At 51.4% G+C, this 22840-nt stretch overlaps 1 protein-coding gene across 4 annotated transcripts in view; it reads left to right on the top strand.

The window, feature by feature from the left end:
- Window positions 1-22840, top strand: part of LOC104578726 (ankyrin repeat and fibronectin type-III domain-containing protein 1) — a 198532-nt gene that overhangs the window by 119263 nt on the left and 56429 nt on the right. For 3 of the 4 annotated variants that reach the window (XM_088523017.1, XM_088523016.1, XM_088523018.1), the window contains exon 4: window positions 5859-5899. The exons of the other annotated variant lie outside the window; for it this stretch is intronic. In XM_088523017.1, coding sequence (XP_088379143.1) covers window positions 5859-5899 — 41 coding nt within the window. The remainder of the gene's footprint in view (window positions 1-5858; window positions 5900-22840) is intronic. 4 annotated transcript variants of the gene reach the window in all.

The following is a 22840-nucleotide window of genomic DNA, read 5'->3' as shown; positions in this document are numbered from 1 at the left end:
GTTTTTGTTGTGCCCGAATCACCCTCGGGCTGCCGTCGTGCCAGAGGAGACGCAAGCAGGAGGCCGCAGGGTGATGGGCTCTGCTCACGCATCCTCCCCATGCCCTGGTCTGCCCTGGGGAGCTCTGCAGGTGCCAAAACCGCGAGTCGAGCCTGCCCAGCACGTCCCAGGGATCAGCAGCAGCGGGAGTAGCAGCGCAACGGTAGAGCTGGCGGAGAAGGCATCTGAAATCCCGTCAGGAGACAAGGTGCAGAGGGCAGGCTGGCAACGCAGGCTCTTGTCAACGTCACTCCACAATTTTGTTTTGCAGTGTGCTCTTCCAGCATGGAAAAATAACTTCCCTCTTGGTTTTTGTCTCTTCTTTTGTTCGTGTGGGCATTGGTTGCTCTGGGAGCTAGTGAGCCAGGTTTTATTGGAATAACTTAGAAAGCTGCCACCTGCAAGCAGCTGCTTGTCTTTGGGGGAATATTTTGGTGTAGTTTCTAAATAAGTGCACAAGGCTTCTTTGGACTTGCTAATAACTTCATTCTCTTGGGGATGCTTTCCCCCCCCTAAAAAAGATGAGCTGAGATTATGCTTGGCAACAATTAGGGGAGTAAGAAGTCCAACAGAATTGATGTCTGCTGTGGTGAATAAATAAATAACACAATCCCTCTGCCTTAGCCCCCATGTGAGCACTGTTGTTTCCAGCTCCTTGTGTGTTATCTTCCCAGCTCTGCTGAATTTTGGAATTCAGAGCGGTCCTTTAAAATGTTTTGGTCTTTTATGCCTGCAGCATGTTGTGCTAATTCTTACTGGAGGTGAGGGAGGCTGGCTTTGCGGATGCTTAGGAGCTTATGTATGTGGTATAACCTGGACTTCTGCAATGCAGAGCTTAAGTAACTTACAAAATAATTTGTTTAGTGCCTCAAATGTGAAATTAAGCAAATAATTTCAAGTGATCACATCAGTCCAAATTTCTGTAAGTTTGGAAAAGCTGTGTGAAAATCCTGGGTTGTGTTTCAAGTCAAAACTAGCCAGTCCCTCAAATGTCAGTCTTTGACAACTTGTACAAAATCTAATATAAAAGCTGAAATGATATTGCAGCAGCAAAATGACTCCAAGTTGTTGTGTGCAGGGTTTTTTTTTTTTCCTTTTTTGGATGTTGTGTGCTTTTTCAGGGTGGTTATTCTCTCTTCTGTGTTACAGTGAAGGAGGGAGAAAGGGCAGCGCTGAGAGCATCGTCAGGGAAGTGAGCGGAGCCTGTTGCCTTGGCTTTGCTTCATCTCTGTTGATTTGCTTTGGATGTTATTGTGCAAGCCTCGGTGAAGGTCTGAGTGCAACTGCGCGCTGCTGGACTGGCTCACCTGGGAGGCTGCTTTTACAGACAGACTGAAAACAACCTGCAAAAGGGTGGTTATTGAGAAGTTGGGCCTGTGCCCTGATGCTGGTTCCTCAATGGGTAGTAAAACCACCCCAACCTTTCAGTTGACCTTGTCTGGGTCAAAACTATCGTGAAAGTTGCTCTCTCATTGTGTTCCTTCCTAGCTCTTGGCTTTTCCAAGGGCTTTGCTGAGATGTTGCATGTTTTGGCAGCATGAGCAGAGGAACGCTGAGTATCAAACCAAGAGGTCCTTCATTCAGCACAAGTGCAATGCAAGGCTGATTCAGTTGTGATGCAGGGAGGGGAAGAGGTTACACGTCATGAGGGACCTCAGCCATGGGACCTTGATGGTCCATCCTTCTTGCCAGGCTGGCCCAGGAGTTGTGGACTTGGCTTTAGTGTCCTATCCTGCTGCTTCCTTTGCCTTGAGTTGTTGCTTTTTCAAGATGATCTGCAGAGGAAAGATGTTAGAGGACAGCGAATAGCTGTGAGGGAGGGATTCTGGGCATTGCCATCTTCAGCAGGATGTCACCCGAAACAGTATTCCTATTTCCCACCCGCTTCCTATGGCCCTGATGGGAGGAGGAACATGAACATCTCAGGGAGGATCTGACACCTTTTGGTAGATGCCCGGCTTGTATTATGAGCTGGGTTGGCTGGAGCAGCTCCTGCTTCTCATGGTGCCCCTGTGCTGAAGGAGGGTGGCCTGGGGCCCTCCTCCTCCTCCTCTTCTCCGTAGGGAATGGCGGAGATGGGCACAAGCCTCCTCTGAAATATTTGTTTTAAAAATACTTGCCGATAAAAATGACTCTCTCCATTATTTCATTAAGGGATTTAAAATGGGCTTCCTAAACCTTGAGTCATCAATGAAATGAGCAAGCGAGAACTGCGGCAGGCCCCGCTGGAGGGTGACTCACGCTGCGTGGTGAGGCAGGCTCTGGGTTTGCAGGGGACTCTCTCAATGTGGTGATGCTGACACTTCCCTCGGGGCCTCCTGGCACGGCCACAAGCTCCCTGGCCTCCTGAGCAGGAGCAGCAGGTCTCGCAGGGCTTCTGCAGCTCTCAGATTTAATTTGAGAGCAGAGAGATTGTGCAGCCATCGTGGTGCAGCTCTGCAGAGACCTCAGCCTCACACCGATGCGCAGGAGCAGCCAGCAGATCGCCCTCGCGAAAGGCAGCAGGTCAACCAATAAAACTGCATGCATGCATGCAGGTATTTGATTCATATATGTGTATGTGTATCTATGTGCGTGTGTATGTGTGTGCACGTGTGTATATATCTATATAGATGCGTATATAAACGCCTTCAGATTCCCAATCAGATCAGGAGAAAAGGAGAAGGGAGAAGAAAACACCGGGTCATCTCTTGCTCATTTTGGGGAGCTCTCTGCCCTTTCGGTTCTCAGGCACAGGCGGGTTTGTAGCATCCAATAACTTGGGAAAGAAAAGCCAGTCCCAGCTCCCTTTAAGCGCTTTCTAATCACTACATTCAAGCTTTCACCAAAGGCCAGCTTCCTCGGCTGGGGACATCTCTCCAGGTGCCACCCTGAGCTCCAAGCGTTCCCAGAGCCATCGTGTCAAGACTATGGTGGAATATTATCAGATTCTCGCTTTGGGCGAAATTGCTCTGGCGTTCTTGTTTTTGCCTACACCGTGTCGTAGTTGCTGTACGAACTCAGCACAGACCCAAAGAATCCTCTGGGCCTCTGCTTTCTTGTTGCTTTCCTGCCGCTGATCTGTTTACATTTCTGCTGGTTCCCTTCCACCAGAGATTTCCATTTTTCATGGTGGACTATCACATAGCTTATCATCTACCTCTGCCAGCAAACTCTACAGGGTCCTTTTCTGCGACTCTCTGCATGGCTTCTGTTACGATATCATGTGCGCATATCTTGACATCTCCTTCCAGTTATTCTCACCATCTTGCTTGGAAGGGGGTGAAAGCACATCCTTGTCCTGGGTTTTCCCACTGGCCCAGACCACGTTCTCCTGCCTTTGTGAGCTTGTAGCAAGTTTTGGGGTGTTCGGTGGTGATTCATGCAGTCAAGTGCTTTCCAGCTTCTCTCCAGGAGCCCTGTGGATCCACTACCATGTTGCTTGCTGTGCGTGCTCAGCAGAAGGAGATGAAGTGTGGTGGGACTGGTCTGTGGAGTTTCATCTGATTGCAATGCGACATCCCCTTCTCTTCTGGGAAAACAGGAGGGCTTTATAGGAGAATGATGGGGAAACAGGGGTATCAAGAGGGATTAAAGGGCTCAAGATCAAACAGCAGCAGCGTAGGGGCAGAGCGAGGAGCGGATCCAAGGCTCCTGGCTCCTGCTCCGGGCCTGCTTCCTTGGACGATTTTGCTGGAATTCTTTTCTCTTTCTTTTTCCCCTTGTTTTCTGTTTTCTTGATATGGTTTAAAATCAGATATTTTGATTAGTCATTATTCCAGTCACTCTCCACTTTACTGTTTTGTTTTTCCTCTCTGCAACGTTATGCTTCGTTGCTTCATTCTGGATATCTAATACTGGTTCAGTTCTCCATGACTTTTCAAAACCAGTTGCTTGATAAGCTTGCGTTAACCCATTCCCTTATTCTGCTCATGGAACTTCTCCTGCCAGGGACTTGCAGACTGCATGGGCTTGCAAGCCGTGGAGTCAATGAAGGGGTTGGCAGCTGTGGTTCTCTTCCAGCAGTTGCTGGAAGAAGTTTTTTTTCCTCCCCCCAGCCCTGCCAAATTTTCCAAGTGGTTTTCCCTCATGAGCGAGCATGGCTGCAGAGACCTCCAACTCTGTCCTGGATGGAGGTGACACGTGGTTAATGCTTGAGACACCAGTGGCTGGGTGAAGGAGCCATCTTCTGCTCCACTATCATTGGTGGCAGTGGATGTCCCCAGCAGTGATTGTCCTGCTGGCATTTCTGGATCCAGCCAGATCGGATCCAGCCTTGAGCTGGGGACAAATTTCCAAGGTCCTCCTGGGGTCTTCTGCTGTGAACGTTGGTGGGGTTGGGGGTCACCGTGTGCAAGGCAGGTCCTCCACGGTCCTTAGACCCCCTGGGGAAGGAGGGGTGCCTAAAAGCCGGGGCCTTCCCTCTCGCGTGGCGCGCGGGAAGCGGCGCTGGCGGAAGCGCGGGGCTCCCGCACACCTCATTAGTATTCGCCCTCGTCCCTCCCCGCTGTTTTGGCGTGAGCCTCCGCGATTGCCTGGCAACGCCGAGCGGGAGGACAACAGCAGCTCCCGGCGCGCGCGGCCCGCGCAGGGCACGGCGCTCGGCGGCACCCGCCGCGCGCGCGGACGAGGGGACCGACGGCGGCGCCCGGCTCGGGTGGGTCTGTCTGTCTGTCTGTCTGCCCCGGGATGGAAGCGAAGGAGTTGAGGGCACATCGCAGCCTCGCTGCATCTGGTCCTTTGAGGGGGCCAAGGTGCCTCCAGGAGCTTCCTGAAGCGTTTGCCTCGGGTCTTGCCCCGTGCTCCACCAGGATGGGCCTTGGAGTGGAGCCGCAGGGCACCCGCCACCCTCAGGGCTCCTGGGTGGCTCTTGCGGGGGCTCTAGGTGCCACCGTCGCAAGGTGCGTTTGGGATGAGAGCAGTGAATGTATGGGAATGTAGAGCCTCATGCGAGCTGGTCCCCTGGGCCGGTGGGAGAAGGCACGGCAGTTATGCACGCGCCCTGTCCTGCGCACGCGCCTGCCCTGCTCCTGGAGGAGGAGGTGCAGAACGCGTGCGGCCGCGTGGCAAGATGGTCCTCAGGAGAGCGCGGCCAGCAAGGAGTCATCCCTCGCGGAGAGTCCCCTTTGACTAGACAGTGTTGCTGGTGGAGCTGGTAACCCTTGGGATTGCCGTATAGGAACCTCAGCTCACCAGGTTGTCTCAGGCTTTTAGGCATGCACTTGGGGCTTGGTTGAGGTTTTCTAGGCAGAAGACTTTTGTGATCATGTCCCCAGGGAGAGGCTGAGGGACTCAGGGTCAGTCTTGCACTTTGCCAAGGGCTTTCTGTGGGCTCCGTCTCTGCCAACCCTCATCCTCCTGTCCAGGCAGGCTTGAGGGGGCAAAAGCTTCCTCCTGGCTGCAAGGTGCCACACATCTGCAACTCAGGAGAGACATAAACATACTTGACTGGATTCGATTCACCTCGTACCTCTGTTTTTATTCGTTCTTGTTGGCCTGAGAGGCTGCGAAGCCACCTCAGGTCTTGGGAAATGTTGTTTTCAGCCACTGACATGAGAGCTGGTGGTGTCCCCCATGCACACTCCATAATCCCCTGAACTGGTACTGCTAGCAGCAGCAGTTGTGTACTGCCAAGGTGCTGAGATCTGGGGTGTTTTATGTCCCGGGTCACCACAGAGTCTGGCTATGGGACATTTGATCATGAGAGGTCGTCTGCTGCTTACCTGTGACAACCGGCATGGAGGGCCCATACCCACTGCCCAGATGTACCCTCCCCTCGTCCTCCTTGGTCCATTTGCTCAGTAAAGGGTTAAACCTCCATTTTGTCTTTTGTCTTGCAGAGCCTGGGGTCAGCCGACAAGAAGGACTTTTACCAACCCAAGTAAGTGCCAGTAGCCGTGGTGAGTAATTGCATGGAAATTCCCAGTTGCTCCATATTATCGAGCAGCTCTGTGGCTTGCTAAGATTAGACATTTCAGTGTACAAGAATAGCTGCGGCAATTACACAAGCGAGGATGACAGTGGAAGGGCTGTCAATCACTTTGGCTTCAGGGCATATGCAAATCACTGGATCCGGTCGGGAGGAATGGAGACAGCTTGAGCGAGCCCTAGGGACGGAGCCTGTACCTGGTGGCCGGGGCCGTGGGGGCGGCAGGGGTGACCTCTGGCTCCCTTGGCCCCGGCCTTGCACGGCTCAGCTGCTTTGGAAACCCGGCTGATTTAGTGCTGCGTTGCAGCTGGCTGCTGTTAGAGCACATCAGCTTCGCCGGGCTGGTGCTTTGACGTTGATGCCTGGCTTTTTCCAGCCACTGCAAGCGTTCTGTAAAGCACGTGAGGGTGCAAGGAAAGGAAGAGGGCTCTGCGAAGCCCTCCGATCTGTGCGCGTGAACAAAAGCTCTGCAAATCACTCCAGTAACACAAGCACTTGCTTACTTAGTACATGCCCTTGGCCCCAGCTCGGCGCTGCCCGTAACAGTCTGCAAGCGAGAGAGAAGGGAGCACTTTAAAAGGCTGTCAGCCCCCAAGACCCTTATTAAAATGCAAACCTGCACTCTCGGGCCATTTATATTGTTGCACCCAGCGTTGTCAGAGATCACTGGAGAAGGGCACCTTCAAGTCAAGAGGGAAATTTGGCATCAGGATTGTTTGAATGATGGCAGCCTCAAGAGGTTCAGGTCTGGAGCTGGCCATAAGGCATCTGTGCACTGTGCTGCTCGTGTTCGCTCGTGGCGGGTCGTATTGCTCCTGCTTGTGTTCCAGGGAAGTGGAATGGCAAGATGTTCTTGAGCCTTTTTTGTTTTGAAAAAAAAAGAAGAAACTCCGTAGGTATTTTTTTAGAGGTTGTTCTTGTTACAGAAGTTGTGGAAATGTGCTCTGATGTGCAGGACTGTCGATGGAGGCTGTTTCTGGAATATTCAAAACGAATTGGTTGAAGAAAGGGGAAAAAAAAGCTTTTCTGCAAAAATCACTCTACTTTTGTGTTGGCTGTTTCCTGTTTGCTTTCCAAAATAATCCTAGAGATCTAGTCCTTAGCAGCGCACAGGGTGTGCCGTAGGCACGACACGACCACCCTCCCTCGCTGTCTGATTTACTCTTCCTCTAAACAAATATTTCAGTAGCACGCTTGGGATTCGAAGCTTTATCCCAAAGCATCTTCCGTTCACCCCCAAGGCAGTGGTGATCATCAGCTCTCTGAGACCACTGGCAGCTCAAGACTCCTCAAAGTCAGGCTAAAGCCATTCCCAAGGCTGTTTAATCCCACTAAGATTTCTGGGAGATCAAAGGGATATACCAGGAGTTTAAGGAATCAGCATGGATGCCGTGACGAAATCAACACACATTTGGCAAAGGATTTGTAAATATGCTTTTGTGATCTTTAAAAATAGTCTTCCAAACTGTCCATGCTTCTTGCTGTAGCACTATTCTCTCTTGCACCGCACGCTTACAAAAGGTTAAGGCATCTTTAGCATCCCTTGGCCAACAGAAGCTTTTGTGAGACTTGAAGACAGAAGTTCGGAGGATGTACACTGAGAGCTCATTCCTACTGGGCAATTTTGGAGTTAGATACAAATATTAGTCTTATTATATAGCTCATCTCATCAGAGAACATGGGGGTCTCAGCTCACTGACATGAAAAAAATTGTTGGGTCAGAGTGGTGGGTGCTGGTGCAGGAAGTCTTGTAGATAGAGAGTGTCTTACTGGTGCTCCCTGGTTCCCTGTTAGCCTCTCTGGTAAAAAACAAACAAGCAAACAAAGAAAAAAAGTGACTTTAGCGATAATACATATATGTTGGTGCCCCTCAGCTCTTCTCCTTAGCCACTTTTGTCTCTTTTTCCCCATGCCACAAGGCTCAGGGACCACCAGTCCATTGCATGGACTGTGACCTGACTCATCAGAACATGACAACTTTGGTTAACCCCTGTGCTATTTACATCCCTGTGTGGTTGTTTGGTGCTTTCTCTGCTGTGAGGCTGGTAGAGCCTAAGGCTGTGGTGTTGCCTGGCCCCGCTGTTGTGCTGTGGCTTTTTGGTCTGCCAGTTGCTGTTCCAGGCAGACTTGCTGTCCGCCTGCAGCCTGGCCTGCCTAGCTGGGCTGGACCTCAGCATCTGGCAGGACTGGAGCCTCTGTTCCTCGAAGGAGAATGGTGCTTTTCAACAGCTCCCGCGCTGGCAGCACCTCCAGATGTGCACAGGTGTGAGCCCTCCTCCGCAGCCCCGCGCTGTTGCGCGCTGTGCTTGGCCCCAGCGCGGTGCTGCCTTGGCTCTGTGCGCAGGCACTGGCGGGAGGCACGGGAGAGCTCAGCACTCCTGCAGCACCTTTTGTGGACGTGTTCTCCGAGCCCTGGGCAAGCCAGCTGATCCTAGCGACCTGGCTGGGAGCAACACGACGTGGGAAGCAGCCTGCGGCTGGGTCCAGAATCGAGTTGAACACTGATGGTTTATGAACACATCTGTGTGGCGATCTGGCGATCCGAGAGAAGTTTGGCAACAGATGTCGGTTCCTCTAGCTCCAAAACATGAGAGCAAACTTTATAATTCATCTGCTTTTCCTGTTCTCTGCTTCCAAGACAGTGGTGGGCTCTGCCGAGCGTACTGCTCTCACTGCAGTAGGCATGTCAGAACAGCATCCTTGGTCTCTGGTCAGTACTGTGGGCTCCAGTTGCCTGGCATATGGCAGACATAGGTTATAGGAGTGTAAAAACAGTCAAGACATCACCGGTTCATCTCCCTTTCACCCAAGTGAGAAACCTCACTGTTTCTGAGATATTGGTGTTGTCCCGTTCTTAAATATCAGTATGTCCCTGTCCTTAAAGCTTGTGGCTCGCCTTCATACACATCAACCGCTGGACATAGGTGCTGTGCTGTTGGCCACAGAAATCTTGGGAGTTACTCTGTTTTATCAGTGCTTGTCCTGGGAGTACAGAGAGGTGCCAGTCTTCACCCCCCTTTGATAGCCCTCATGTGAGGCTCTTCCTCACTGAGCAGTCCACCAAGAAGTTGTGAGGCAAAGATCTCATAGTAGATTGCCCAAAATTTGGAACTGCAAGCACTCAAGAAAGAGTAGTGAACTTAGACCTTAATGGCTGGAAGTCAGAGGGGCCAGTGACTGAGCCATCAGGACCCGAAATGATGCTGCTCTCTGCTCTTCTCCTGGAAGCACTTTTATTTCCGTTGGTGGTTATCTATGTTCCTCCTGCCAGTGTCAGGCATTGTGGCTCCTGGCTTTTTGTGTGCCCATGAGATAATACTCCCTCTTTCAACATTAAAGCAAGAATGCTGCTTGTAGTCACCCAAGTTGAAGCACCAATCTTAATAAAATACACCACCTGAGAATGGGACAGGCTAGAGACCAACTGAGGAAGAACAGACGCTCCAAGTTTCTGTGGCTCAGCCTCCCGAGCGAGGAGTCTGGCTGCTTGGGGATGACCCATGTCCACACTGGCTTTACTGCCTACCGTAGCTGCTCTGACCTTGTGCTGTGTCCTCCTAGAGCAGGCGCGGGCATCGTTCTCACACTGCTCCTGGAGCAGCTTGTTTGGGTGTCAGTGTGTGCATCGTATACCCTTGTCTTGCCTTACTTTGATCTTATCTTGGCAGATCCAGTTTGGGAATGTGCTTTCCCCATCCCAAAGCTCCCTGCAAGCCCCTTTGGCTGGGCTTAGCATTCCTAGGGTCTAGGGAGGAAGTGCCATGTGGGCCAAACCAAGCCCCTGAGCTGCTCACTAGTTTCTTACCCCAATTTAGAAAATTGCCAGTAGAGCTGTAATGTTCTCAGTGCTTCCAAAGGTCAGTCTAAATTGCTGACAGAAGGCCCTTGTTTACTTTGTGGAGCAAATCAAGGCAGTTTCCTGAGGAAAGATTACTTGCTGAAGACCCAAGGACCATGCTCAGAAAGAGGAATAGGATCTTCTGAGCCAGAGGTGCTTCTGCTTAATAACAGGCTTGGAAGGAGCACTTGGTAGGCCCTGTAAGTGCCCCAGCACTAAGACAGGCTGATGTGTTTTTGTAATTCTCTGTAATATCCAGTTGCTCTTTGGTGTCAGACAGTGATTAGAACTTGGTTTCTTCAACCCCAGAAAGAAATCTTGGTTTTAATAATAATCATACAACCTCTAGCAGAGGTGGACTGAAGTACCTGGTTTTAATTAAAGTGTCACCGATCTGCTGCATGAGCAGGAGCTGTTTGCTCTCACCCCGTGCTATCTCCTCTGCCAAGAGCAATGCTCATCTGTCCAGAGAGTCTTCATCCTCAAGCAGTTATTATTTGCCAGGCTGTAGCAATACAAAGGTCCCGCACTTGATCTGCTTGCTCAGGCTCTCGGGAAGGTATGACCATGTTGAAGAGACTGGATGCCTCAGAGCCCACAGCGTGCTCTGAAAGAATCCCACAGCCCCTATTTATGTGCACCTATCTTATGCCTCTGTGCTCGTTTCCGATTAAAGGCTCCTGCCCGCGTTTTCCGCGTTAGCCCCAGACGTGCACACACGCAGCAAGCCTTTGAAAGCCCTTCCATAAAGCAGCGTCTCTTGTTTGCTTTGCCTTGCGGTGTCTGTTACGCCAAAGTGTCTCCAAAGCTAACTTATTGTCACCCTGCTCTTAAGATAGAACATTTGATCTCCTAGACTAAGGCCTTTCCGTGCCAGCGTTTGGATGAAAGTGCATGTTTTATTGATGAATCATTATCTCATAAAATCTTGGTGTTTTAAAGGATCCAGAGATCAGCATCTGCATTTTGGAAGCATTAAAGGGTGTCATCACAAGCTCCTCCTAAGTGGAGTGTTGCCTCTTTAATTCAGGCATGATTATTACAGTAGTAGCCATGATAATAATACACACACATGCCATGTGTGACTTATTTAGCAGTGTCCAAGAGTCACTGAGCTGAGATACTCCTCAACTTCACCTGCAAATTTGCCTGCAGCGTGCCAAGCAATGGGAGGAAGGATGACATGGGGAAAGGAAAGGAGCAAGAGGCCATACTGATGTATGGGGAGGTAGGGGGGTATGGGGAAGTGATGCTGAGTTCTAGGTATCTCTCCTGAAGCTATGGGGAACTCATTAAGAGATATCACCCCAAAATTGTTTTCATGTATGTGGAGAACACTTCTCCCAGCTTAGGTTTTTGGAAAAGGCAGAAGTGCTGTTGCCAATCTCTGTTTGGTAGTGGAGATTTGGGGTCTGTTGGGGCAGATGACCCCAAAATAGGCTGTGGATTGGCAATTTGAGGGCAGCAAAATTCTCCAGAATGGATCATAAATGTGTGATCCTAGCTTCTAACCCCAGGTCCTGGCTAAGCTGGTTTCCTTAAGAGTCAAGGAATTAAATCCTCAGCACTAAATGTCATTAAGAAAAGTGGTTTATGATGCTGGTAAAGATATCCTAGCAGCATGGTTTGAGCCGTTGAAACTGTATACCAATCTTAAAAACTATTTCTCTGGGGATTTGACCAGTAGCTACAGAGCCTAAGTCACCAGGGGGTGGAGCCTCCTTAAGCGCTGGGAAAGGAAGGGAAGTCTTAAGGGATACTTTTAAGAAATGTCATGCTTCAACAGATGCCAGTCTGGAGATGGAGGGGAGGGTTAGCAGAAGTAGATGTGATATGTAGATATGTCGAGAGAGACAGAAGTGTGCATCCTCCTCTGGGGCATTGCAATGGGTTCGGGTGCATCTCCATCCTCTCAGGAGTGGTTTTGTCCCTCCGGGATCACATCTGCTTTGCTGCTCTGAGTGCTGGCGTGGATTCAGTGTCCTCTTGCTCATTTTACTCCTTGCTGCTTGCTCCATGGGAATACCCGTCTCCAAGCAACTGCGGCTGAGAGGGCACCAGGACCATGGCAGGGTGTTTTTCACAGATTCGTGAGGCCAGAGACTCCTGTCCCCATGCCTGGATGGTCCCAGGGTCCACAGTGTCCCGGCTGGGCTCCTGGAGGCAGCTGCGGGTCTTGGCCCAAGGGAGCTCAGGAACAAGGTGCCACTTGGTCTCAGCTGTCCCGAGGTGCCAGGGGTGCCTTAACCTCTGCTCTGGCCCTCTGGGGCTCGGAGCACCTCATCTGCCTGTTCCTTCTGGAGCTGGGAGCGGCGCCTTCTGGACCCGTTGCTGGAGGAAGTTTAGGTTTCAGTTGTTTCTCTGCAGCTTTTAATGTGTTAAGTGATACTGCGATGTAGGCTCTTACTGTGCCAGTTGCCATAGAAACTTGAAGGGCTTTTTTTTCTCCAGTCCCCCCAGCCCCTGTCTTTAACCCAAAGCAGTTTTTTTCTCTATAATTCATCTCCAGACCAATTAAAAAACTGCTTGGCGTTGATTCCCAGTCTCCAGCATTGCAACAAATGGCCTCAGCCTCTGTACTCCTGCTTCCCTTTGCGCCGACCCCAGGACATGTCTCTCCGGGCGCTTGCCTGGCAGCGTTGGGTGGCCTGGCTTTGCCTGAAGAGCCTCCCACTGCAGGTGGGGAGGTTTTTCTGCCCAAACTGGCCAGGATTTGGCAGACAGCTGGCAACCACCTGCTCCCCAGCCCCCCGACTCATTTCTCCCCCTGCCCATAGCTACCAGCCATCATGCACTCGTGACTGATGTTTGGTATCAAACGCATTCCAGCATGGAGACGTGTTCCAGAGCCAGCAGCTCCATGGATCATCACTCAGCCCCAAAGCGACGTAAGTGCCTGTTTCTCCTCAGCAAGTAACCTCTCCAGAAGGAACATGCAGAAAAACCTGTGCTTTGAGAGAAGAAACACGCAGAAGAACCTGTGCTTTGAGTGAGAATAGAGAAGAATTTGCTGTTTTGCCTTAGGAATAGGGCATCCATGAAGAGAACAACTGAGTTCCTGGTTTGGAGAGATGCCAGGATGAGGATGAGTTTGCCAGCCTGTTATTGGAGGTCCCAGGCCCTTCAGTGGAGCCCTTCAAGTGGCATCTATCTTCCTCCCTGGTTTGAACTAGATGCTGAATGGATGGGTGACCCTGCCAGCTCAGAGACGAGAACCGCAAAGAAGCCACCCATGCACCAGCTGCAGCCTGCTTCCATTTGCTGCTGTCTGCATCAATCAGAAAAAGGGAATCAGGTGTAAGAAGGTCGGTGTTTCTTTTGAAAATAAAATATCCAAGGCTGCACTTCGAAGCAGGAGAGCAACGTGTTGCTGCAGTGAGTCGACACAGAGATGCTTTGGGCATGGGAGGTGATGTTCACACCCGCACCAGTGGTCACTGCCACAACCTGTGCAACCAGGGCCTGAGAGGGAGAAACGGGATTAGGCATTTCCTAGGATTTCTGGCTCTAGTCTTCCAGCATTGAAAGGATAGCTCCCAGCTGTGCTGCTGCAGTGTCTCCTTAGTCACCTATGTTCATCACATTGCTTGGCCTCTGAGCTCCAGTTATGCACTGGGATTCGCTGTTCTAGGATTGAGGTTCAAAAGGGACTCTTAGACCATGTGGTTTGGCCTCCCATGTGCTGCTGTCGGGATATGGACACTGCCCACCCAGTTCTGCGCCGAGCTGGAGATTGTGGTTGGCTGGAGCATCCCTCTGTAAGAAGTGTCTAGTGCTGGTCTGAAGCAAATTGTGTTGGGCTTCGCCTCCCAGTCAGTGGTTCTTCATGTGTCTCTGTTAGAGAAAAGATTGGCTGGCATTTGATATTTTAATTATTTAATTATTAAATGCACTCTGCTTTTTGGTGGAGGAGAGTTGGGGTTGCCAATAAATTGCACAGAGCTTTTGCTCTTTTGCTGCTGGGCATTTTTTCCGACTCTTGGATCACTTTTGTGACTCATCTCTCCAGCCTCTTAGGTATTTTCGTCTCTCCTTTTAAGCATGGCCATTTATTTTAGTTTCTCTCTTAAAGCACGGCCATTTTAATTGCAGGGCTGTATCAGTCTCATCAGTACTATATATATATAACTCTCCTCGAAGAACTGCATTGGCTCTTTTCATCACAGCATCACATTAGGGGCCTTGTGTTGAGCTGTTCACCCACGGTGACCTTTGGGCCTTTCTGGAGTCTCTTTCTTGTCTGGGATACAGTCTCTCTTCATAAATACAGCCTGTAATCCTTACTCGTAAGTGTACGATTCTGCACCGTGCAATCTGTGCATTAACGTACACGGTGTTTGACTGGGTCCAACACTGCTAAGCAAGCTGCATTTCACTCTCTCCTCATCAATATCTACTGTTACATCAATCTTTCTGTCACCTGCTAATTTCCTGAGCGGGGTTTCTGTATTCTCTTGATCATTGATGGAAATATCAACTAGCTTGCTCCCTGTGGAGCCCGGCTGAAGACACCTCTGTTTAATGCTTCTCAGTTGACGACTGCTGCTTGAGATCTGTCAGCTGCTTCTTCATCTCTTTAATGTGCTTTATTGACACTATATAGTACTATCTGTTAAAATCAGTGTCATGAAGCACTTAACACCCTCACTCCTCAGATGTAATGTACACAGTGTCTCCTTCAACCAAGCCTCTACTCACTAAAGAAAGAAATTAGGTTCATTTGACAAGATCTCTTTCGCACAAAGACAAGCCAGCTGACTTTAATTATAACTTGTATCCTTTAATTATTTCTTAATTTAATCCTAGATGAGCCCTGTCTTACAGGTCTTATGTCAAACTGACCATTTTGTAGATAACTAGGTCATCTTAGGTTGGTTTTGAATACTGCTGCAAATTAGTCATTTACCATCTGCAAGTGGCAACTTGCAGTTGTTTACAATGAGCAGCAGCGCCCAGAAGGCTCTCCCAAGTCTTTTAGAATTTGGGGGGCACAAATTATTTGGGCTGAATGTTTGATAATATTTGAGTTTCTTAGATGTAAATGAGGTTACAATTGGATTAAAAAAATCTTCTAGGATATAACTCATTCTGTCTAATACAAAACAAATATTTATTGACTGTGTATTTATTTATTTGTATTTTGTCTCTGCCTAAAAATGGAGGCATTGCAAGGATTCGTTTCTTTCCTAATAACAGATGTACTTAGTTCCACTCTCCAGCTGTGCATATCCCTGCTATCTCTAGCTTCCCTTACCAATTTTCCACACATGGTGATTTTTCATTTATACTGATCACTCTTTCCCTATTGTATATTCCACTGCTACTCTGAGTCTTCATTTAACAAGTGGGAATTTAAGTGAGCCGCTTGTTTTCCTGACTATGAAATTATGACTTTAGGGACATTCATTAAGTTCCCCTTAAAGAACTGTTAAAAGTTTCTCACAGTCAGTTTTACCCCATCTCCCAGTTTGTCAAAACAGCCATTTTAGAGTATTGAGTCTGTATATCAGTGGCTGAAAGCAACTTCTTGTTGATCTGCAAGGGATGCATTTGGGCGTAGTTGTGTCTCTGGACAGCTTGCAACTCACAGACCTTTTGCTGGAAACCTACAGATCGTTTGCTAGCAATCTATAGATCCCTTGCTAGCAACCAATAGTCTTTTGGCAGTCTGTAGCGCCTTGTGTATTAGAAACTTATCCCAGTGCACTGCATCTTTCTATCCATTGGGAACATGTTTAAGGGACAACTCATGCAATCCTGTGTCTTGGTTTAGTGTATGAGATATAATGTGCTCTGCCTCATCCCAATCCATGGTGAAAATGCAAATCTTTGTTTCTTCTATTGTAAAAGATTTGTAATTCTAAAGAAAAGATAATGGCACATATCTTAAGTCAGTAGTGTCCTCCTCTTCCTTCTCTGCTTTACCCTTCCTACGCAGAGACTTTAATATTCCGGTCACGTGAATCATCGTAACAGGTTTCAATCCTGTCAGTTGTGTTAAACATTTTCTCATGAATGAAATTTTCCAGCTTCTCATGCTCCTTACTCAACTTTTCTGCCTCGCATCATCTTAGGACAATGTGCTGGTGGGAAGAGTAGCCTGCCATTTTGCCCATCAGTGCCACGTGAGCAAGATATCCGATACTCTGATACACAGGAGGCAAAGAAGGGAAATAACCACGGATTATTGTGTCTTTCCATTTGCACGCGCAGTTCTGGTGTTTTGCAGAGACACGCTTCCACCCGCAGCGCCGGACGGAGGGCTGGGCCGCAGCACGGCCGGAAGCTCCCTCAGCGCCGCGGTGCCTCCCGGCCGGTCCCCGCGGAGGGGAGCGCGCAGGCTGCCCGCCTTGTGTCTGAGCGGCTCTGTAGCGCCTGGCAGCGCGGGAAGAGGTGTCCCCTGCTCCCCTGCCCGGGATGCTGGGCTGTAAGGCAGGGTGTTGTCATGCCAGAGCTTGTCGACACACAGAGTGTCTTAGGAAAGGCTGATAGCTTACAGTGTCCCACCCTGAGGTTCAGTAATCCCACCGCGAGCGCGTGCTGTCCCTAGCAGGGTCACCTCTCTTCTTCCTGCAGCAGTGACTCCGTGTGGAGTGCAGTGCGTGCCACGGAGGGTGGCTCTGCAGCCCTTCTCCAAGCATAAGCTCTCAAGAAGCACATGCCAAAAATTGCCCTTGGTGGTGGAGGTGGCAGTGTTAGTGTGGAAGGCAATTGGCCAGGTTTCTGCTGCAGTTCCTGGCTTTGGGAAGACGAAGCATAATCAGGCTGTGTTCGTGGATTTATTGTGCTGAGTAGACTGTGGGGAGACATGTAGATAGCACTAATTTGCTCACTGTACATTTGCTTTAATGTACTTGTATCCGAGTACATTAACAGAGGAAAATATCTTGGCTTTATTGCACTGTAACAACATGGTCTGTGCAGAGGTGGGATCTGAAAGCTTGGAGCCTTCTCACAGATTTTTGTCATTAAACAAAGTGGGTATCAGCATAAGAAGGTGACTCCTACGATGTGTGGAGTGGGAAGAGAAGAGGGCAGGGCTGCTCGTTTGTCTCTTTGGGCTCGGGACAGCGTGTAGAAGAGTGCAAGCTTCAGCACTGCCACTGGTGGTCCCAGGTCCCTTTGCCTCTGCTGCCTTCACTGTCTAGTCTATGAGGAAATGGATCATGCTCTAGAAGTGCCTAATCTCTCTACTGACTGCAGAGGGAACCCGGATAGCCAGTTCAGACAGATCTTGGCCATCTGTCACACCAATTGGTGACTTCCAGTGCATCCAGAAGGTGCAACTGAAGGTGAGCTAAGCCTTCAGCAGTTAATAATAATAAAAAACAGTGCATAATGGTATTTATACCTAAATAAAATATTGATGAAATCAAGCTTTGGTCACGGAGCAGCGGGTTGGCTAGGGGCCGCCCTGTGTGTGTGTTAGAGGGGCCTGCCTGTTTTTCATTGAGGGGTTTGGGGAGGTCCAGTCATGCACAGGTGGGAGCCGTTCACTGAGGTTTCTGCTAAGGGTCCCGATTCAGCAGGGGAGGTGGGGAGGGGATGTTGGCGGGTGGGAGCATCGGGAATGCTTTTGTGCTCAGTGAGGAGCTGCCGGTGTTCTTGGCTGCCCTGTGGTCCTCCTGGCTCTTACTGTCCTGGTCAGCCCACACTATTGTACTAACGAAGTGACAAGAAAACAGTTTCTATCCCCAGTCAATGGAAGTGTGCACAGTGCTTTGAGGATCAAGAGACAGGCAATCATACTGTCTCTAGGAAAAAAAAAAAATTAAAACGCCAGAAAAGTAAAATACCTTTTTTAAATTTAAAAAGTATAAAGTCCAAGTTCTTCAAAAAGTTTGGATGCCTCAAGAAAATCTTCGCAGATGACAGTGCTCAAGCAGGGACCTTTATAGGTTTTCCACGAACTTAAGTGTTCTTGGGGTCCTTGCAAGGGTCCTTGCTCAGCTTCTGGTCTTGGAGAGAGGCCTGTGGCCGCTGGAACACAGGCAGCACAATTCCGCAAGTTTCTGCCTTTTCCCTGTGCTTTCTGCCTACACAGCACCCTGCCCGGCTGCCCCGGGACGGCTCGTGCCGGATCCCCCTTCTGCAGCGCCACGCTCGGCTCTGCCACCGCCAAACCTGCCGCATGGCCGTGCGGAGCGGGGGCCTCTCCTGCTCTCCCTTTAACTACTTTATCTCTTCCCCCCTCCTCCTTCCTGGCTGACAAGTGTTACTGGAAGCTGTTACTGCCTCTGTCTCAAAGTGGTTTCTGACCATCTTGTTCTTGCTGCTGCAAGTTATTGGCTTCACAAGCAGTGAATCAGATCTGTGGAGGCAGGGGAGGAGCCAGCAGGACTTTCACCACAGAGATCACCTGCGCTCGCGCAGGGCGTCGTGTGTAGAGCCGCGCTGGGGGTTCCTGGTTCTCTTGGGTCCCAACCTCGGAGCAGCAGAGCAGTGAACGCGCTTCCGTGGCTGTTGCTGGCTCTTCGCTGCGGTTTCAGCCTTCGGCTAAGAGCTGGCTGGTCACTGCTGTGGCGAGGAGGGTGGTGTGTGTCCCCGCACACCCCGTCCTGCTCACAGCTTGCACTGGACAGTTTGCTTTCTCTTTTTTCCCCCAGTTTTCCTGCATTTCACTTCCATAGGCAGCATGTCTGACTCTGCAGTGCACGCAGATCCCCAGAAAGGGGTTTTCAGGCTCCGCTGTGTTGCTGCGATGTGCAGTGATCCCAGCGGGATCCCTGCGGCGCCGTGCGCGGTGCTGGCATCCGCTCCCAGCAGAAGGCCCTGCTCAGCTCGCGGGGAGCAGGCGGGGAGCTGCCCTGGCAGGGGAATCAATCACAGCCCAGCAGAAATTCCACTCTCCCCACGCCAAATTGTGCTGCAGAAATCTGAGGGGGCTGCCAAGTAAATATGAAACCCTACATATTTGTACACAAAGACTGGGCTGAAATCTGCGTCCCAGGCCAGGCATCAGAGGTGTCATTTTTGATTTCCCAAACACAGAGAGAGTCCTTTTCAGCCCAGGCCTGCTCAGACACTGCATCTTTAATGCCCAAGCACCCAGCATGTTTCCACTCCCCTCAAACGCATCAATCAGGTCTCGGTGAGGCTCTGAAAGAGCCAGTTTGTTAAACAAACACACTTAGTGTAAAAAGTTTATTCCAGTTAATTAGGACTTCATTGCAATGGAAACAAATTATCCAGCTGTCATCTGCCAAATCAAACAGCAATGGGGCAGAGGGGGTCCTGGCCAGCCGAGAGACAAACAGCCATCTCAGGCAACCTTATTTATGTCCTTTTTATGCATTTCTGTATTTATTTGGACATTCCTGAGCTGGAGAGCTGGGCTTTCGCAGAGCCGCACGCCCCAGCCCTTGCACAGTGCGGTCTGTCACCGGCGGCAGGTTATCTGCCCGCGGGGCCCCAGGACAAACAGCGGGGCCGCGCGGGGCAGGATGCCGTGTGCGGGAGCAGCTTCGGCTCTGGGGGCTGCCACTGCCGCCTGCGGCCCTGGGCACGTCGCCACCGGCACAGCTGGACCCCGCAGCACCCACGCCGTGGGCTACACAGGGAGGGCGCTGGGAGCTTGGGCTGGCCCGTGGGCCCACAGCACTGCCAGCTTTCCGGCTCCCTCAGGAAGGGAGAGCAGGGAGCTGCATCCTGTGCATCACCCCCCATCCTTGGACACAAACCTCTGGCACAACCTTGTGCTCCCCTTCTAGGCCTGTCCCTGTTGGCTTCCCTTGGTGACTTCCATCCCTCTGGGAGCAATAACTCTCCATGGGGGCAGAAAGGCTCTTCCCGCTGCTCCCCTGTGCTGGGGTCACCCTTGTCCCTCGCTGCCCGGGCATGGGGACAGGCTGGGGACAATGCCCAGTTCTTCCAGTGTCACCCGTGGCAGCCCTTGTCTGGGACAAGTGTAGCCCTGGGCACTGCAGCAGCCCTGCGAGGACTCGCAGGAGGATGAGGGGAGCATGAAGCACGTTCCTCTCGTCGTCCTCAGGCCGAAGTGACAGGGGGGTGGCTCCGGGGACAATTAATGACCAGCCAGCCCATGCATCACTCCCCTCCCAACAATACGGAGCTTATGCTCGCAGCATTCATCACTGTCACGCGGCCTCATTTTGGGGTCTAATCGGTAGAGATGATTAACTTTGAGGCAGGAGAGGAGCACGTAAGCGCTGCCTGATGAGGATAGCGTTCATCTCCAACTGCTTTTATTAAAGCAAACACACAGTCGCCACCCTTTTTCCTCTCAGAGCCCTTATTAAAAAAGCAGGAGGGGAAGAAGGATCTGGGATGGGGGGGAGGAGGGGGGGAATAAAAATAGGAGGTGCTGTGGAGCAATGCAGTGGGACAGGAGGGAGCAGGAGGCTTCACAATTCCGGAGGGCAGAGTCAAGCAGCTGGATGGGGCTCGTAGGAGCTGGGCTGGATGGTGCCGGCTACTGGAGCCAGGACACGGAAGTGACAGATAAACCCGTGGGATTAGCAGCGTGTATCATTGCAGGAGAGCAGCATCCCCTTCCTGGAGCATTAGTCACCCCAGCGCGACGCTGGGGGCGGGGGAGGCTTTGCAGGGACAGTCATCGTGTTACCTCCTGCTGCTGCTCTGGTGCCTGGCTCTGTCCTCGCTCCTGCTTGGCTCGGCACAGGCTCTGTGGTGGGCAGGAGGTGCAGAGGCCAGCGGCAGGGTCCATAGGGAGCCTCCGGCTGTGTCCAGGTAGAGCCATGCCAGCACATCTCCTCCTGTCCTCCCCCAGGACTGCAGAGACTGTCCCGGCCCTGCGATACCTACTGGCTTGGGATGGTCCCGACCTAGGAGCTCTCCTGACGGCCTGGAAGGAGGTCTTCTCTTCCAGCAGAAGTGCTGGGGTTCCCACTGGAAGCCAGAAGCCCGGCTGCCTGCCGCTTCCCTGGCTCCTTGCCTGTGTCCCCCGTCCTCATCCCACCTGCTGCCTTTGCTGGCATTGACGGGCAGAGATTTTTCAGGCCCTTTCAGGTGTGAGTCGGGGCAAGTCCCTTGGAGTGGATGGAAACAGCCACAGGCTTTTTCTTTTGCACAGAGACCTTTCAACAGAATTGACTTTTACTGTGCTCATGGCGGAGTAACCTAGTGCTTCTAATCCTAGTCCTGTGAAGTCCTGAAATTCTTCTTCGAATTTCACATTTTGCACAAGTTGCAATCAGGAGCCTTTCCTACCCTTCCCAAGAGTGTTTCTCTTGCCTGAGAGCCAGGAGTTCTCTTTGGCCTGAGTTCTGGTATTTTTGCCCCTGGTGACACTCGATCAGGGGCATGGAAAGCCAGCACCAGCTCGTGCCTGCGAAGGGCAGAATAGCTGCACAGGGCACTGACAGTGACGGCGATGAGTCCTGAAGCTGGACTGGTCTGAGGGAGGTGGGAAGGACGTGACCAGTCCTGGGGAGGACAGAACTGGCTCGTGATTCTGGAGCTGGAAGGAAGGAGGAGGGAATGGGGCATTTGGCGCAAGCATCTTGAGATGTCACTGTCACCGGAGACACCTTTGTTGCATTCTCTAGCTAGGGGCTAGGGGTGATGGCCATGGGGTGGTGAAGGCCATGGGCTCTGTCCTTACCTTGACGGGGACGGCTCTGCGGCCAAGCCGAACAGCCCCGTCCCCTCCAGCCTCGTGCCCGTCGCTCCTGCAGCAGCGCTCTGGGAGGACCTTGGTTTGCTCGACCAGGCCCTGCGTTCTCGTCAGCAGAGCCCTGTGCTTCCCTGCCCGCCGGCAGCCCCCTGCCATTAGGGATCCTGCTTCTGTGCTTCTGGATTGACTTGTTTTCAGTGGTTATTTTTAGCTCCTTCGGTGCAGATTCCTCGAGGAATTCTCTCTTTCTCCCTCCTACAGGTTTATTTGTCATGTGGCTCTGTCAACTCGAACCAGACTCAGAAGCTTTTGACACTGGTGGGGTCTGTAGCACCTCACTTTGAAATTACCTTTGTGGAATTACCTTTGTGGGGTCCCAGCCATTGCTCCAAATGCCTTTCAGGGTGTCCTGGGTGACCACTGTCCATAGATTTCTTTCTTTTCACTGCCCAGCAGGGAAAAAAAATCAAGTCTGCGTCACTTTACTGGCAGTGCAGGAACAAAACAGGATAAAACAAGAAAACCTGGGATCCCCTTGCAGTTTTGCAGCTGGGTCCGATGGAAAATTTTGAGCATTTAAAAAACATGCACAAAGTAACTCAAAACAAGTTTTGAATGTATTTTGGACTCCGCTGGTGCTGCCGTCGTCACTTTGCTTCGCCCACTGGCCGGGAGTGAGACAAGGGCTCACTTTGAGCACGTCCTTGTGCCGAGCGGGGGCGCGGGGGGAGATGTTTTGATTCCCGATTTAGAGCGTCCGTCGTGCGCGGGGTCCAGCCCTGGGTCTCCCGCGGAGCCGGGCGCGGAGCCGGGAGCCCCGAGGCTCCCTGCCGCGATCGCACCTGCCCCCAGGAGCGCCGGGGAGGGCGGCCGCGCTAGCAAACCTGACTCTGCTTGGACGTCGCCTGCTCTCTTTCCATCTGGGTTTGTTCTAGGGGTGTGTGAGTGTGTGGCGGGGGGTGAAGGTACAGCTTGTGCTCTGTTTTTTTTCCAAGATTTGTGTTATTTTGCGGAGCAGGGAAAGCATGTTTGTTTTTAAACACCCCCAGTATACGTTCATGCTCAGTTTGCTGTTTCTCCTCAGAGGAGGGTGCTGTGGGAGGTCTCGTTCAGGCAGTGTATGGGCTCGCTGTCCTCAGCTCCGTCGTGGTGGCCCCGGTGCAGCTGAGTTGTGAAGCACTGATCTCCTTGGGCCACCCTTACCCTGGAGATGAGCACGTGCTTAGGTGTTTTGTTGGACCTGGTCCTGTAAAAGCAGTGGCCCCGCAGAAACGTGGAGAACCAAAGCCAACAGTTAAAGCAAACCTGAAAGCCACCGTCAAGCCCACAAGAGTTAAATCCCCTTGCGGCTGTGAGGGATGAGCATCTTGGTGTGACAGCACTTCTTAGTCCCCAGGTCCAGCCAGCTGCAGGGAGGAGTAAGGGGCAGAGGCAGCAGTCCCACGGGTGGCAGAGGCGC

This window comes from Tinamus guttatus, unplaced genomic scaffold (assembly GCF_059628265.1).
Source record: "Tinamus guttatus ecotype Peru unplaced genomic scaffold, ASM5962826v1 Tinamus_guttatus_pri_ptg000172l, whole genome shotgun sequence".
Taxonomy (NCBI): domain Eukaryota; kingdom Metazoa; phylum Chordata; class Aves; order Tinamiformes; family Tinamidae; genus Tinamus; species Tinamus guttatus.
Note: the sequence above shows the minus strand (reverse complement) of the source record. Positions and strands in the feature narration are given on the sequence as shown.